At 36.8% G+C, this 16,017-nt stretch overlaps 1 protein-coding gene across 1 annotated transcript in view; it reads right to left on the reverse strand.

The window, feature by feature from the left end:
* Positions 1-7,087: 7,087 nt before the first annotated feature.
* The window catches only part of SAAL1 (serum amyloid A like 1), a 28,070-nt gene continuing 19,140 nt past the window's right edge, over positions 7,088-16,017 (reverse strand). Inside the window, exons 8-12 of the mRNA XM_045484693.1 lie at positions 14,992-15,074; positions 14,710-14,898; positions 11,736-11,929; positions 9,466-9,558; positions 7,088-8,773 (exon numbers count right to left, since the gene is read on the reverse strand). Of these exons, the coding sequence (XP_045340649.1) occupies positions 8,681-8,773; positions 9,466-9,558; positions 11,736-11,929; positions 14,710-14,898; positions 14,992-15,074 (652 nt within the window). The 3' untranslated portion in view covers positions 7,088-8,680. The remainder of the gene's footprint in view (positions 8,774-9,465; positions 9,559-11,735; positions 11,930-14,709; positions 14,899-14,991; positions 15,075-16,017) is intronic.

The raw sequence follows: 16,017 nt of genomic DNA on the forward strand, positions 1-16,017 counted from the left end.
ATGCACCCACCCACCATGATTTCAATGTATACTCCTTCCTAGAAGCAAGCCCACACTTCAGGAAACCAAACTCTCCAGGAGAATATAAAAATTCTCTTCATCCTCTCTTCCCACGATCCCATTGTTGTAATCTGCATGCACAACAGGACTGATTGAGCAGGAAACTCAGTTGTATAAAAGGAGTGTTCCCAAAACATTTCAATTTCTCATGTAATCACGTAAACCCTGAACAGTAAGGGGGAAAACCCATAAAAGTCATTATAAACAGATCCCATGATGTCAAAGGAAAACCAGCTGGAGAAAGAGTTTAATAAGCAGCCCTTTTTTATTACAATAGGCTTGACTTCATTATTTATTATTTCCAGCACTAAAACACAAAGCCATGTGCTACACCGTTGACCAGGATGAAAAGGATATGTGGACTTTCCTAAGTACTTTAATATCCTCTTATTGACAATAGATAGAAGATCTAAACAAGGACCGAGAACAGGAAATGATTTTAGTGATTTCATTACAGTAATAGGGAAAAACATTTCCAATGGGCAGGGTTTGGCAGATGGTCTGGTTAGGACTTCAACTTCTCAACAGCCTGCAGGCAAACAAGCCCAATATTGATACAAGCTCAATATGTAATGAACGAGGTGTGCTAGTGAACAGAAAAGTTTTTATAAATATATACCGTACCCTTAGCAGAACACAGGAAACTGGTATTTCCAAGGTAAATTTAAAATCATTTCACAAAGAAAGGTATTCAGAGGCAGCAAAAGGTATATACAGCAGGCGGCAGCCAAAGAGCTCTTCATGTTCTAGTACAAATCGTATCTGCAGTGAAGTATCAAGTATGGTATGCCTTCACTTAATTTATCTCTAGTGAAAAATAAATGTAGTTGTAGAATTTTCAGATGCTTGAGACTTTCTGAATCTTACTCATGAAACCCTAAAAAGCTTGGTAATATCGTAATATATTTTGAAATCATGAAGTGTGATACCTCCAGTTTTGTTCCTTTACCTCAAAATTGCTTTGGCTATTTGGAGTCTTTTATAGTTCCATTTGAATTTGAGGGATTTTTTTTTTTCTATCTCTGTAAAATATGCCATTAGGATTTTGATAGGGATTGCACTGAATCTATAGATTACTTGGGAAGTAGGAGTATTTTTAGTAATATTAATTCTTCCAATTCATGGTCATGGGATGTCTTTCCACTTATTTGTGTCTGCCTAATTTTTTTGGTCAGAGTTTTATAGTTTTCAATGTTTAAGTCTTTCATCTCCTTGAGTAAGTTTATTCCTAAGTGTTTTGTTTTTTTGATGCTATTACAAATAGGATTGTTTTAAAACACATATACCAATGGAACCAAATAGAGAACCCAGAAATAAACCCACACATACACAGTCAACTGATCTTCAACAATGATGCCAAGAATACACCATGGGAAAAGGATAGTCTCTTCAACAAGCGGTGTTGGGAAAACTGGATACCCACAAAAAGGAGGGAAATTGAACCTTTATCTTATACCATACATAAAAATTAACTCAAAATGGATAAAAACATAAATGTAAGACCCCAAATGGTAAAACTCAAGAAGAAAAGAGGGGAGAAGCTTCTTGACATCAGCCATCATTTTTTAAAAAGACACAAAGAGCACAGGCAACAGAAGCAAAACTAGGTAAGCAGGACTACAGCAAACTACAAGCTTCTGCACAACAAAGGAAACAAAAAAATGAGAAGGCAACCTCTGGAATAGGAGAAAATACTACCAAACCTTGTATCTGATAAAGAGTTAATATCCAAATATATAGGGAACTCCTTCAACTCAACAGCAAAAAACCCAAATAACCTGAGTAAAAAATTCGACAAGGAGCAGACATTTCTCCAAAGATATACAAATTGCCAACAGGTATATGAAAAGGTCATTGTCACTACTCATTAGAGAAATCCAAGCCAAAACCAAAATGAGATATCACCTTATACCAGTTATAGGATGGCTATTACTAAAACAAACAAATAAACAAAGATAACAAGTATTGGTGAAGATGTGTAGAAAAGGGAACACTTGTATAGTGTTACTGTGAATGTAATCTGGTGTAGCCACTATGGAAATATTATGGAGGTTCCTCAACAAAATAAAAAATAAAACTACCATTGATCCAGCAATCTTACTTCTGAGTATATATCCAAAAGAATTGAAATCAGGATCTCAAAGAGATATTTGCACTCCCATGTTCACAAAGCCAAGGCACAGGTCAAACCTAAATGTCCACTGACAAACAAAAAGATAAAAAAAATGAGGTATATGCATACAAAGGAATATTAAGCCTTAGAAAAAGAATGGTACATGTACTCTGCTTACACCAGCTTCATTAACATTCTGTTGGCCAAAGCAAAATGACTTGGCCAAGCTCAAAGTCAAGGAACAGGGAAGAATCTACTATCCACTAAGAATCCATGGCATGAGAATGGGTACACAGAGGTGAAAAATTGAGATCAAATCTGCTGCAGATTGCATGATTTCTATCTGTCCCTCTGTGCAGACCAGCTTCTTCCTCTGTACCCCTCACACGTGACTCTCTAGAATGCAAGCTCTATTTGGCAAGACTTTTGTCTCTGTCCACTACAGTATTTCCAGTGCTTTGTTCATTGCTATCTTCCTAATGTTTAGAACAATGCCTGGTACACAGTAGATAATACATGACTGGCTACCTTCAGTGTGCTCATCCTTGCAAATTGTATGTTTTTTTTTTGTTTTTGTTTTTTTTTAGTTTATTTATTCTGAGAGAGACAGCAGGAGGAGCAGAGAAAAAGGGAGAGAGATAGAACCCCAAGCAGGCTACACATCAGCACAGAGCCCGATGCGAGGCTCAAAGTCACAAACTGTAAGATCATGACCTGAGCCAAAATGAAGAGTCGGGCCGCTTAACCAACTGAGCCACCCAGGCGCCCCATAGGCTACATGATCTTTACAGTCTAGTACTCCTGAACCAACGAGATTTGCCCAGTTTGGATCAGGAATCCATCCTTTGTTTAGCCATATACTGTAACCAGAGAAAGAATGCAGGTAGTTTTAGGGACAATTCTCAGAGAGGGGGACACAGATAAGCTGGTATCCCAGGTATCCGTTTTGTGTCCTTAGGCAAATTTTGTATCACATTCATTTTAATTTCAACTTCAATTGACTGCATTAGATGTGCACACTTAGCCTATAGTAGCCAATCCACAGGCTAGTCAGTGACCCACACTGCCTGAAGTACAGATCCTCTCTTCCAAGTCTGGTTTCAGTGTGGCATGACCTTTCCCCAGATTTTTGTTCCTTGCCAGGGCCCTGTGACATGGAAAATTAGAGTAAAACGAGAATGGTATAGTCCATGATGCCACTAAATTATTTAAGTCTTGGAGGCATGGACCTCCAGGGAATATACAGCTGTTAAAAAAGAGCAGTCACATGGGTATGATAATCATGGTATAAAGAGTAGCCTAATATTCCAAACTCTCTGGCTTTGAAAACTAACTAGCAACCTATGAAGGCTCTTTAGCCTTTATGTTACAAATGTTCCCTAAGTCTCACAAAACTGGATTTAAGCAAATCTGACTTTATGTATATTAACTTAAGGTACATCATAATATTTTAGCAATGGAAACTTTGCATTCTATACAGAGATACAGAATAGTCAAGGTGATGAGCAAATACCATGAGGTGAGTGAAAAGCTAGAAGCATCCACCACAAGGTGTCTTCCTACTTCCAGTCTTACCTAGTTTCCTTTGGTTGCTGCTTTAGATCTGGCCTGGCACTTTATTGGTCCAGACTATTGTTGGCTTGACTAGTCCAATGAATTAGCACTGGATACTAATCTCTAACAATCTCTCCATCTCTAAAATTCTATGAGTCTGTCTCTCTCCTGTAGTCACCTCTACCTACAAAATACACCACTGAAGATCACCAATAAGAACTTGTTAGTAAACACACCCCACTATGGTGGTAAAACATATACGACATCAGTTCCTATCTGGTTAGTAGTCACTAACTGCATGACAAAAGTTGCCTTGCTGAGTCAGCTAAAACAATGAAGATAGTAATTTTTACATAATTGGTTACATAATGATGATAATGCAAGCCAAGTATTTGTGTTGGTTTCAACTGTGTTGAATTCAAAAGTATTTAATGCTAATACAATATTTCGAGTATTATTTAGACAAAAAGGAGCAAGCACCATTCATAATTAAATTCAGGCTTAAAACTGTGTGTATGATTGAGTTGCTTTTGCGAAAATTAATAAAGGGAAACCTCACTAAAGTGGAATAGGAGGCTAGGAGGAGGAGCCCCACCATTGTGCGTCACTTACAGACTCCAATAGAAGAATCAACAGGAAAGAACGCTCAATTACAGGTCCCAACAGGAAAAAATGCACATAGAATCTTCTACAAGAAATCAACTACAAGTCAGCCAATGAGAAACTATCATCACCTGGATTTTACTTTTCTCCAGTGGACTTTCATTCAAAACCCCTCCCAACTTCCTCCTCTTCCATAAAACAGCCTTCTCTTCCTCTCCTCTGTTTGTTGGACTTGCCTATGACTTCACTATAGCTTGCATGTCCCAAACTTCAAGTCTCTGCTATTCCCAAATAAACCCTTTCTTCCTGGTAAAATGATTGTTTTAGTTTTTAAGTTAATACTTAAAAAATTAATAGAAAATCCTCAACTATATACAGAAATAGAATAGTATAATCATCATCCAGCTTCAGCAATTCCAAATCATGGTCAATCTTGTTTCATCTACTCTTATAACCCATTTCATTCCCCTAGCCCCAAACTATTTTGAAGCAGATCCAAGACATCATATCATTTCACTATAAATATGACTTTTAATAACAGTTTTTAAATTAGATCTCATACCAGCAATAAAAAGAAAACTATTAGTCTGGTCTAACACATGATGTGTCGTTACCTATTTCTTTCTTAAAACTTCTATCACGAGGGGCGCCTGGGTGGCGCAGTCGGTTAAGCGTCCGACTTCAGCCAGGTCACGATCTCGCGGTCCGGGAGTTCGAGCCCTGCGTCAGGCTCTGGGCTGATGGCTCAGAGCCTGGAGCCTGTTTCAGATTCTGTGTCTCCCTCTCTCTCTGCCCCTCCCCCGTTCATGCTCTGTCTCTCTCTGTCCCAAAAATAAATAAACGTTGAAAAAAAAAAAATTTAAAAAAAAACTTCTATCACGAGCAGAAAGATTGGAGTTGTAAAGTGGCAAAAGAATATAAGCTCAAGTACAATACACAGTTCACTCCTAAATTAATATGAACCTATGTCTTAAAAAAAAAAGCTACTGATTTTAAATACTAATTAAAATGGGCAAATTAATCTATAACCTCAATATTCCTTTTCTTCAATTTATTCAAATAACTCAGACACAGTACCACTACAACCCAGTCCTAAAGAATAGAAAATGTGTTCAACATTTAATGCATTTAAGATTTTCTGAATCCCAAACAGAGATTGTTTTCTAATGTCTTAATATGTTTGTTTCTGCACGTGCCTCATAACCAAATGTATATATGCTTACAGGTGCCTTTTAAACTTTTTTACACTTACTTCCAGTTATTCAGGGTAACTAATTCAAAGCCAAAGCAATGAGAAATGTTAAAGACAGAGTAGAAAAAGTCTTTGATCTAGAAAGTTGGATCAGCTGAGAAAACAATTTAGCTACACTCCATTAACTGTAGAAGATAAAATATCTTTAAAAGGGGGGAGAGTTAGAAGGGGAAGATATCTTATGTGTTCTGTCTTTAAGTGGTTTAGTACTTCAAAAATCAAACTCAAATTTAATTAGAAATAGAATAATACATCTAACATGCTAACTCAAGTTCATTTTGTACTTTCTCCCCTCCTCTGCAATAAAGTATAGGGAAAAGTTTCAATTTGATTTATACATATAATTCCAAATTTCAGTTAGGCTCCTAGAGGAAGCACCATTTCAAAACATCACTGTAATTAATGCAAGTGCTAAATGTTGGAGGTGAATTCATCAGACTGCACAGCATTAAAAAAGTTTTAACATTGTTTATGCTTTGTTTCTTTAAAAAACTACTATAATGTATAGATTTAGAAGTTTTCAAATACATCAAAATATGAAAATATACACTACCTCATAATGTTACAGTAGCAACTAGTAACAAGTAATAGGGCAGGTCCAAGGCAGAAATGGGAAACAGAAAATAACCTGGACACCCCTAGCCTTCCCAGGTATATCCTGTTTCTCCCTTGGTGTGAAACACTCTCTTACCCACTCTGCGTGGCACTCTTTCCCTCAGATACCCAGGGGCCTTGTGTTCCCCTTTTAAAATGTGCTCTTTCTAAAACAAATGTGAAATTCATATGCACTGGAGTAAAACATGACTAATAACTTGGAACTATTATTCTTGTGGGGTTATTTGTATCTTTAGCCTTAAACTTTAAGAAATAACCTGGAATTCCTAGCACTGCTAGCAGATGTCACTGCCAGATCCGTTGAGCTCACCCTTCAGGAACTGTTCATTTTACCTTTTAGAAACTAACAAAAGGAAAAGAAATGAGTTCCAGCTAGCCTTGACCAGTTTGGGCTCAACCACCAAGCCAACACCTGTGCAGATGGGTCATAAGCTATCAGTTACCTCTGCCTCATTATAACATTAAGATCTTTGCTCAAAAAAGGGTCCCAAGCTTCATAACATAACACACAATGTACATATAGGCATATCTTCTAAGTACACACATGTGACCTTATACCCACCTCTATTTGCGATGATAAAGGTCCCCTTATGAATATTCATCCTAAACCTTAAATAAAAAGAACCCGCTCACCCCTTCTTGGGGATCACAGCTTTGGAAATTATTCTGTGATCTCTTTATCTGCTGCAAATAAAGATTACTTTGTGAGACAGCTCCACCTGGTGTAGTCTCTACCCATAACTTACCAAGGAGCAAATTCACGTTAGTTTTTTACCCAGGCACGAGTGATTTCATCAGTGCCTTTGAGATCTCATGTTAAATATAGTGACATTCAGCCTAGCATAAGGTCAGCATGGAAGACGTGAGAACATACAGAGTAAACCTACCAGTTACAGTTTCAATAGTAAGATTTTAATTTTATAGTTCAATTCTTTCCAACAGGGACACTTTCAATAATAAAACGAGCACCAAACTGGAAAGGGTGTAACTCTTCTCAATAACGCTACATCCTTTGTTTTATCAGTAAAAGTCACTTAAGGAAAAAATACAAAATGTGAGACAAGGCCAATGCTTTAGAGCCAAGAAGATTCTGCAGTAAATTGGGAAGGGGCTATACCAGAAGAGAGGTTTAAAGAGCTGGCTTTGCAGAGGAGGCTGGGAAGATGGCAGAGTAAGAGGATCCTAACCTCACTTCATCCCACAAGTAACACTAGATTAATAGTCACATTAGCGTAAATAACCCAGAAAAAAACCTGAAGATTGGTAAAAAGCTGGCTTTGTTATTCCTGATATTTTCTGAAAACTTATTAAAAATTCTATTTTCAGTAACTAAAATAATGCAAACTGAATGCTTCCCTAAGTGTACCTGACTGATTCTCTGAATATATTTAATTCAGGAGCACTATAAAGAATGATAAAAGTATGTGAGGGAAATCATGTATAGCAGTCTGTATTCAATCAGAAGTTCTTAAGCTCCCTCTATCTTAATTTTAAAAATGTGAATTCACTCAAGCAAATCATTTTCTGAAATTCAACCACTGGAATTACGCTGAAAATAGAGAATTTTGCTAATGTACTTTCATCAAAATGTTAATTTTTATCTTCATACTTACAACTTTGAAGAAAAACTGAACTGTAACAAAGCTAAACTAAAAACTGCCTTTGAATTGTTACTGACAATCTGGCACGTTAAGTGACACAATTAAGAGTCACAGAATGGCTAAGATGTGTTTTCATACTGTAGCAAACACCACAGACTATCAAAAAGCCTTTCACATCTCCCTTCTCTTCTTGCCTTTCTCTCTCGTACAGATCTTAGAAAAAAAAAAGTATGTACTTGATTTCAAATACATGCAGTTAGGAATGGCCTTGCCACACAGTTCTGGCCATGGAGGGCTGTCCTTTAGTCTTATAACCCCCTTAACCACAAGACAATAAATACAAACACAAAGGCCTACACAGCAGACCACGTGGAGAGGAAAAGAATCAGGATCCCTGAGTCAAATAAATCAGGTCTAGACTGCCCACCTCTGGATTTCTTATTGCATTAGAAACATAAAAGCTATCAGATTAAGTTGTTACAATAAGGTTTTCTATAGTGCAGCTGAATGTACTTTAGTGGATACAAATACAAATTTCTCACATAAAAATCAAATTAAGAGGTATGAAGAAAATCTTCACCAACTCCTCAATCTAAAAAGAACCTCAGTGATAAGCTTGTATTTTTGTTTTCTTTACCTGAAGAGGGCAAATAAACACAAAACCATACATAAAAGGGAGGTGGGGATTTGATGGCAGAGGAAACTCCTGATTCCAATGCCAAATGGAAGTGAGGTAAGACTGGGGCAGGGAGAAGAGCATGAGTGTAGCACCAGACAATAAGGGTCCAAAAGGCTTTACCTAACATCTCCTATATGTCAATATCAACGGTCAGTGAAGAAAATAAAGTTCATTTATTGGGCAAAGGAAACTTAATTCAGTTATTAAGTCTGAACTTTCAAACTTGGGAAGCTTTCCTCCAGGTCATCAGCAAGAGTTTTATCAACTTCATGTAGAATTTTGAGAAAGTCTTCTATCTGTGAGTCAAACAAAAGAACCAAATAAATGGAAGTAGAAGAAAAGGTGGTTTACGATACTGATTGGTGACTATAAAAATGTTCTACCCGTGGTTTCTAAACAGTCCAAAGAAAAACAAATGTTGACAAATCCCCAGATGACAATAAAGACTATTACAGTCATTCTCAGTTCTCTGAAACATCAAAGAAGGGACTAGCTCATACCACTCTGTTTTATTCTTGAAATTCTTGAGTATTTATACTCCCAATGCTTCCCCTTTAGGGTCCACTACTGGAGTTTTATCCTCTTCCTTTCTGACATGGCCTCTCCCTCCCACATTCCATACTTCATTTTCCTAAAAAAATTCCTATTTTGAAATTGCCTCTAATGGTAGCAAATGTGATATAATTTGAAGAATGATAAAAACCTACTGACCATTCTCACCTAAGAATCTTATCTTTAATATATATGCTTACTTCATAACAGTGAGGGGTCCAATAAATTCAGTGCTGACTCCATTCTCTTAAAATTAGAATAGCTATTCAGGCTAGTCTCGTGAATTACCCAGCAGTCATTTATCTGACAAGGGCACTAAGTCATGTGAATTGCAGGCACGATCTTTTTTGACAATGGTCTCAGAGATCAAGCACTTACATAGAAACATTTAGTAATCCTCTAAAACTCAGCCACCTGTACGCTTATTCATACTCACCACAGGACTATAAAAAGGAAGAAGGTTTTTAAATGCACAGGAGCACTTCTGTTTGCTTAACTGGCCCTCCTTTACTCCCTGAGCCACAGTCTCCTAAAACAAACAAAAAAAGATTTGGTAAAAAAGGAAAACCTCTTTAAATTTTTTTTTAATGTTTCTTTTTGAGAGATGGGGGTGGGGGGGTGGGTAGGGGAGAGAGGGAGAGAGAGAGAGAGAGAGAGAGAGAGAGAGAGAGAGACAGAACTCCAGGCTCTGAGCTGTCACGATGTGGAGCTCGAACTCACGAACTATGAGAGCGTGACCTGAACCAAAGTCAGAGGCTTAAACTGACTAAGCCACCCAGTGCCCCAGAAGAGGAAAATTTCTAAAGCTTTATCTGATTAATAAATATGAATCAGTATATATAATTCCCTACTGATCCTATGGGCATTTCAGATGTCCCAAACTGAACCCAGCATCATCCCCCCCTTATGTAAACCCAAACACTATTTCACTGTAATCTTATTTTAGGGAAGGAGACCACCACCCACCCACCCTGCTGCACAAAGCAGTAACCTGGGATACAGCCAAGATTTTTCCTCCTTCTTTGTTGCTGACCCATCCTCCTAAGAGTTTAATTCTACTCTACCAAATCTCTCTCATCCCATCCTTCCTTCTTCATCCACACTTTCACTGTTTAGGCTCTCAATATTTTTCAGATTACTCTTAAAGGTTACCACCCATAAGAGCCTGTTGGTCTGTAGGTCTCCAGTTCTAATCCTCTCTCTTGCTTTTGGAGTAATCTTTCTAAAAAACAGATCATATCACTTGATCCTTAAAACCGAACTCTCCAGTAGCTCCTCAGTTTCCTCAAGATTAAATCCATATTCCATGAAGTACAATACATAAGAATTTTCATGACATATCCCTGGTTTATTCTCAGTCCACCTTCCTTCTACATTCCTGCCACTTAAAAAAAAATCCCTCTAAAAACAAAATCACATAAAAGTGACAGTAAACAATGGGAAAAATACTTGCAATGAATATGCAAGACATATTATTGCCCAAGGAGTTTATGTAAATAATCAAAATAGATAAATCTATAAAGTAGGAAACACAAATAATACACAAATACATGGAAAGACGTTCACCTTCACTAATAAAAAAAAAATGCAAGTCAAAATAAGGCATAATTTCTCACCCACTGAACTTTAATATAAAAATTGTAATACCCAATAGTAATAATCATGTAAACCCAGCATTTTCATATGAAAGCATTTGGTAGTATGTAGTCATTAAGCCTCAGTCATCTTCACTTTAAAAATGCTAAGCCCAGTAATCTGACTTCTGAAAATCTATGCCAAACTAATAACCCAAATCTGGAAAAGGAAGCAGGATAGTTGACACCCCGCACACCCCCCTCCAAAAAAAGAAAATTACCAGAATAACCGAAACTTCTTTTAAGAAATATTCTTCTTGGGGCGCCTGGGTGGCGCAGTCGGTTAAGCGTCCGACTTCAGCCAGGTCACGATCTCGCGGTCCGTGAGTTCGAGCCCCGCGTCAGGCTCTGGGCTGATGGCTCAGAGCCTGGAGCCTGTTTCCGATTCTGTGTTTCCCTCTCTCTCTGCCCCTACCCCGTTCATGCTCTGTCTCTCTCTGTCCCGAAAATAAATAAACGTTGAAAAAAAAAATATAAAAAAAAAAAAAAAGAAATATTCTTCTTAAAAAAATTCAATGAATATGAATATATTCTAAATGGTTATATTTATATTTTTTTCTAAAATACATGGAAAGAAAGTATGCCCAAAGGAATAATATGCTAACAATCCTGAGCATATTCAGGAAGAATACTCCTTAAAACAAGTTTGCAGTAAATTTTGAAAACTGGCTTTTTGGCAAACTGGGTATTAAATAAACTGGCTTTTGGGTGAAAAGTCTGTCAGTAAATTTAGAGTCTGGAAAAGGGCTCACAGTGCTTGCTTCAACAGCATATATACTAAAATTGGAAAAGAGCTCATAATATAATGTTTGGTGTAAACAGCAGTCTATAAAAATTCTATATACTGGGTTAAAAGCATGTGAAAAACACATATATAAATATACCAAACTACATCAGTTCCTGGGTTATAATTATAAGCTTACACTGATAAGTTTTTTTCTCTATTTTCCCAAATTTATATAACATAATTATAATTTTATATTAAAAAAACAATACAGTAATAATAATGTTTGAAGCATTAAGCAACCCACACTTTCTTTTGCTGATGAAACCATCAATATTTCTTTCCTACCTTTGTTAAACCCTGAAAAATATTAGAAAGAAATTCACATGAAATATCCTTTAAGATTTTCAAGTGGAAATCATCTTGGGTTAAATCAGACTTTTTCGTTTCTTCTGTGTTAGAGTCTACTGAGTTCTCTGGCTTCTTCTGACAATGTTCCATGTTTTGTAAGACACGAATCAAGCTGTCAATTAGAGGAAGATCTAGTGTACAAAAGAGGCATGGAATTAGCCAGTTAAATCTGGTCTCTCCTCCTTGTGTTGATTCATTCATTCATTCAAAAGTACTGAGAGTACTCATCAAAATAAAAAGCTTCTGCACAGTGAAGGAAACAATCAGCAAAACTAAAAGGCAACCCACGGAATGGGAGAAGATATTTGCAAATGACATATCAGATAAAGGGTTAGTATCCAAAATCTATAAAGAACTTATCAAACTCAACACCCAAAAAGCAAATAATCCAGTAAAGAAATGGGCTAACGACATGATAGACACTTCTGCAAAGAAGACATCCAGATGGCCAACCAACACATGAAAAAATGCTCAACATCATTCATCATCAGGGAAATACAAATCAAAACCACAATGAAATACCACCTTACACCTGTCAGAATGGCTAACATTAACAACTCAGGCAACAACAGATGTTGGCAAGGATGTGGAGAAAGAGGATCTCTTTTGCATTGTTGGTGGGAATGTAAGCTAGTGCAACCACCCTGGAAAACAGTATGGAGGTTTCTCAAAAAACTAAAAATAGAACTACCCTGCGACTCAGCAATTGCGCTACTAGGCATTTATCCACGGGATACAGGTGTGCTGTTTCGAAGGGACACATGCACCCCAATGTTTATAGCAGCACTGTCAACAATAGCCAAAGTATGGAAAGAGTCCAAATGTCCATCGATGGATGAATGGATAAAGAAGATGTGGTATATATACAATGGAGTATTACTCGGCAATCAAAAAGAATGAAATCTTGCCGTTTGCAGCTATGTGGATGGAACTGGAGAGTATTATGCTAAGTGAAATTAGTCAGTCAGAGAAAGACAAAAGTCATATGACTTCACTCATATGAGGACTTTAAGAGACAAAACAGGTGAACATAAGAAAAGGGAAACAAAAATAATATAACAGGAAGGGGGACAAAACAGAAGAAACTCATAAACATGGAGAACAAACTGAGGGATGCTGGAGGGGTTGTGGGAGGGAGATGAGCTAAACGGGTAAGGGGCATTAAGGAATCTACTCCTGAAATCATTGTTTCACTATATGCTAATTTGGATGTAAATTTTAAAAAATAAAAAAATTTACCAAAAAATAAAAAGAAATAAGTAAAAGAAAAAAAAAGTACTGACAGTACTGTACTGTAAGTACTATAAGTACTGTAAGTTAAGTACAACTTACTAGTTACTAGATATTTTATTTCAGGTACTACAGATATGGTGGCAAACAAGATCTTTCAGGCCATAGCCTTCAAGAGGCTCTCAAATAAACTAATGAATAAAACAGATCATTTCAACTCTGGGTGAGTTCTAGGAAGAAAATTAAAAGAGAATATAATAAAGCGGCCAGCAGAGGAGGCTCTTTGAGGGGAGAACTAATAGAGAAGCATCAAGGTAAAGAGCCCAGGAAAACGTTTCAGGTAGAGGAAACAATAAGTGCAAAAGCCCCAAAGAGGAAACGGTCTGAGGAACTAAAAGGCCATTATGGCTCAAGCCAAGTGAGCAAGGGGGAAGGAGGGCACAAAACAAATTTCAACAGTTGGGCAACAGTCCTATCATGCAGTGCCTTTGGAGGCCATAGAGAAAAAGAATTTGAATTTTCAACTTTATCAATAAAATCCTAAACAAAGCTTTTAAATTGTATGCTTCTTTAAGTTAAATTTCAAAAAGATTGTGATTTCTTCAAAAACTGAATAATCATTTAAATTAGCCTACAGTAAAAACTGAATACAGGGGCACCTCTGGGTGGCTCGGTCAGTTAAGCATCTGTCTTTGGCTCAGGTCATGATCTTACAGTTCATGAGTTCAAGCCCCGCGTTGGACTCTGTGCTGACAACTCACAGCCTAGAGCCTTCAGATTCTGTGTCTCTCTCTCTGCCCCTCCACTGCTCACACTCTTTCTCTCTCTCTCAAAAATGAATAAACTTTGAAAAAAAATTTTTTTTTAATGAATATAAAAAATAAAACTAGGGGTGCCTGGGTGGCTTAGGCTTAGAGAGAGAGCATTCTCTCTCTCAAAAATAAATAAAAAACACTAAATAAAAAATAAATAAAAACTAAAAATTTAAAAAAAAGATTTGTTTTTGTAACTTGTCAAATTCAGTGTTAAACAAGAATAATAGTCAAAAACATTCTGAAAAATTAGGATGAAAGGAGACTAGCCCTACTCGGCATTAAAACGTAAAGTTTTAATAATTTAAAAACTATAGCTACTGATACATGAATAGAGCAATAGAAGGGAATAAAACATATAGGGAAACTCAGAACACAGTAAATGACAAAATTTCAAATCAGTGTGGATAAACCAGATTATTCACTAAATGATGTTGAGATAACGGAATAGCAATCTGGAAAAAAGCTGAAGCCATACCTCACATGTAACAAGTGATTAGATTCTAAATGGATCATGAATTTAATTGTAGTCATAAAAAAAAAAAAATCACTCTGTGAAAAACCATTCGTTTACATAGAAAATATTCATATTATACTTCTAAATTTAAAAAGTCGCCTAAAAAGCAGGACTTAAAAATATATATGCATGTGAGTATATAGTAATTATCTCTGGATGGTGGGATTATAAGCACTATGCTTCCTTCTATAAATTTTGCAAATTTTTTTTGTGGTGAGCATGTAATATTTTTATAATCAGGGGAATAAAAGTACCAACACAAACAAACAAACCAAATGAACAATAATCCCAAGCCAGGGCTCTAAAATCTAACAGACTAGAATTTACTCTAGTGAACGAAAATGATACTTACCTTCTTCTATCTTTAGATACTCCTGTTCAGCCTGTGAAGCAAAGATGGCAGACAACACTGAATAAACAGAGGCTAGCACAGTTTTCTGTTCTTGAAGTATGATGGGTGGATCATCAGATTGGCAAAATTCATGGCAGACCAGGTCAAAAAGTAAATTCCAAGTGTCTTTTCCAGTAGCAGGACACTGTACTTAATAGAAATGATAAAAAAAAAAAAAAGTAGTTATATAAAAACAAAACAATTCAATGAGTAATTCCTGTGCTTCCCTATAAAACACCTTACCAATAGCTTGAATTCCATCATCCACTGTGGTAAGCAGCTGTAAGATATGCATGTAAACATCGAGCCCTTCTGGATTTTCAGAACTAAATTCAAAAAACAAAAACACTGAGTCAACAACTCTGTGGGACTGCAATCATTCATTCATTCAACAAATACTTATCACTCTGTACTAGTCATTGTCCCAGGTGCTAAGGATAAAACAAGAAAAGGGCGAAGACTTGGTGCTCACCAGAGCTTACATGTTAATGGCAAAAACAGTCAAAAAACAAAGAGATACTATGGAATATAATCAACACTCGAGAATGAGAAGTAAAAATTCCTTTTGGCCCTGTCCCACAAAAGCAACAATGCAGAAACCTTTGAGGTGATACTTTATCATCCTGGTTTACTTAAATAATCAGGATGAAAAATGACTGAAACTTTTATAGAATGAACGATAGGCCCACTGCAGCAAGCAAGCATCAACAGTAACAATGTCCTCCAAACTTCAGAGGACTCCCCTAGCTCCCTTAGCTGAGAATACTAAAAGCACATAAGTATAATTTTTGTGATCAACAGTTTGGATTCCTAGAAGCTCACAATCTTAGTTCTTCAAATGATTAAGTGAAAATATAGTGAACAATAAAAAAGAAGGCTCATATTTAAGTACCTACTACTTTCAGGCACTATGTTAGCAGATGGGAAAAGAGACGTGTAAAACATTGTATCTTCACAAAGTTTACAGTCTAAAGAAAAGAAGATAATTAAAGGAGCAATCATGATAAAATGATAGGACTGTAACACTAAAGGAAGTCTAAGGTACCAGAGAACCACATGGCAAGCAGTATTAACTAAGTTTAGAGAGTTGAGAAAGGCATCTTAAGAGAAATGATATTTATGGGGCGCCTGGGTGGCTCAGTTGGTTGAGCATCTGACTTCGACTCAGGTCATGATCTCACAGTTCGGGAGTTCGAGCTCTGCGTCGGGCTCTGTGCTGACAGCTCAGAGCCTGGAGCCTGTTTCCGATTCTGTGTCTCCCTCTCTCTC

This window comes from Leopardus geoffroyi, chromosome D1, assembly GCF_018350155.1.
Source record: "Leopardus geoffroyi isolate Oge1 chromosome D1, O.geoffroyi_Oge1_pat1.0, whole genome shotgun sequence".
NCBI classification, from domain to species: Eukaryota; Metazoa; Chordata; class Mammalia; order Carnivora; family Felidae; genus Leopardus; species Leopardus geoffroyi.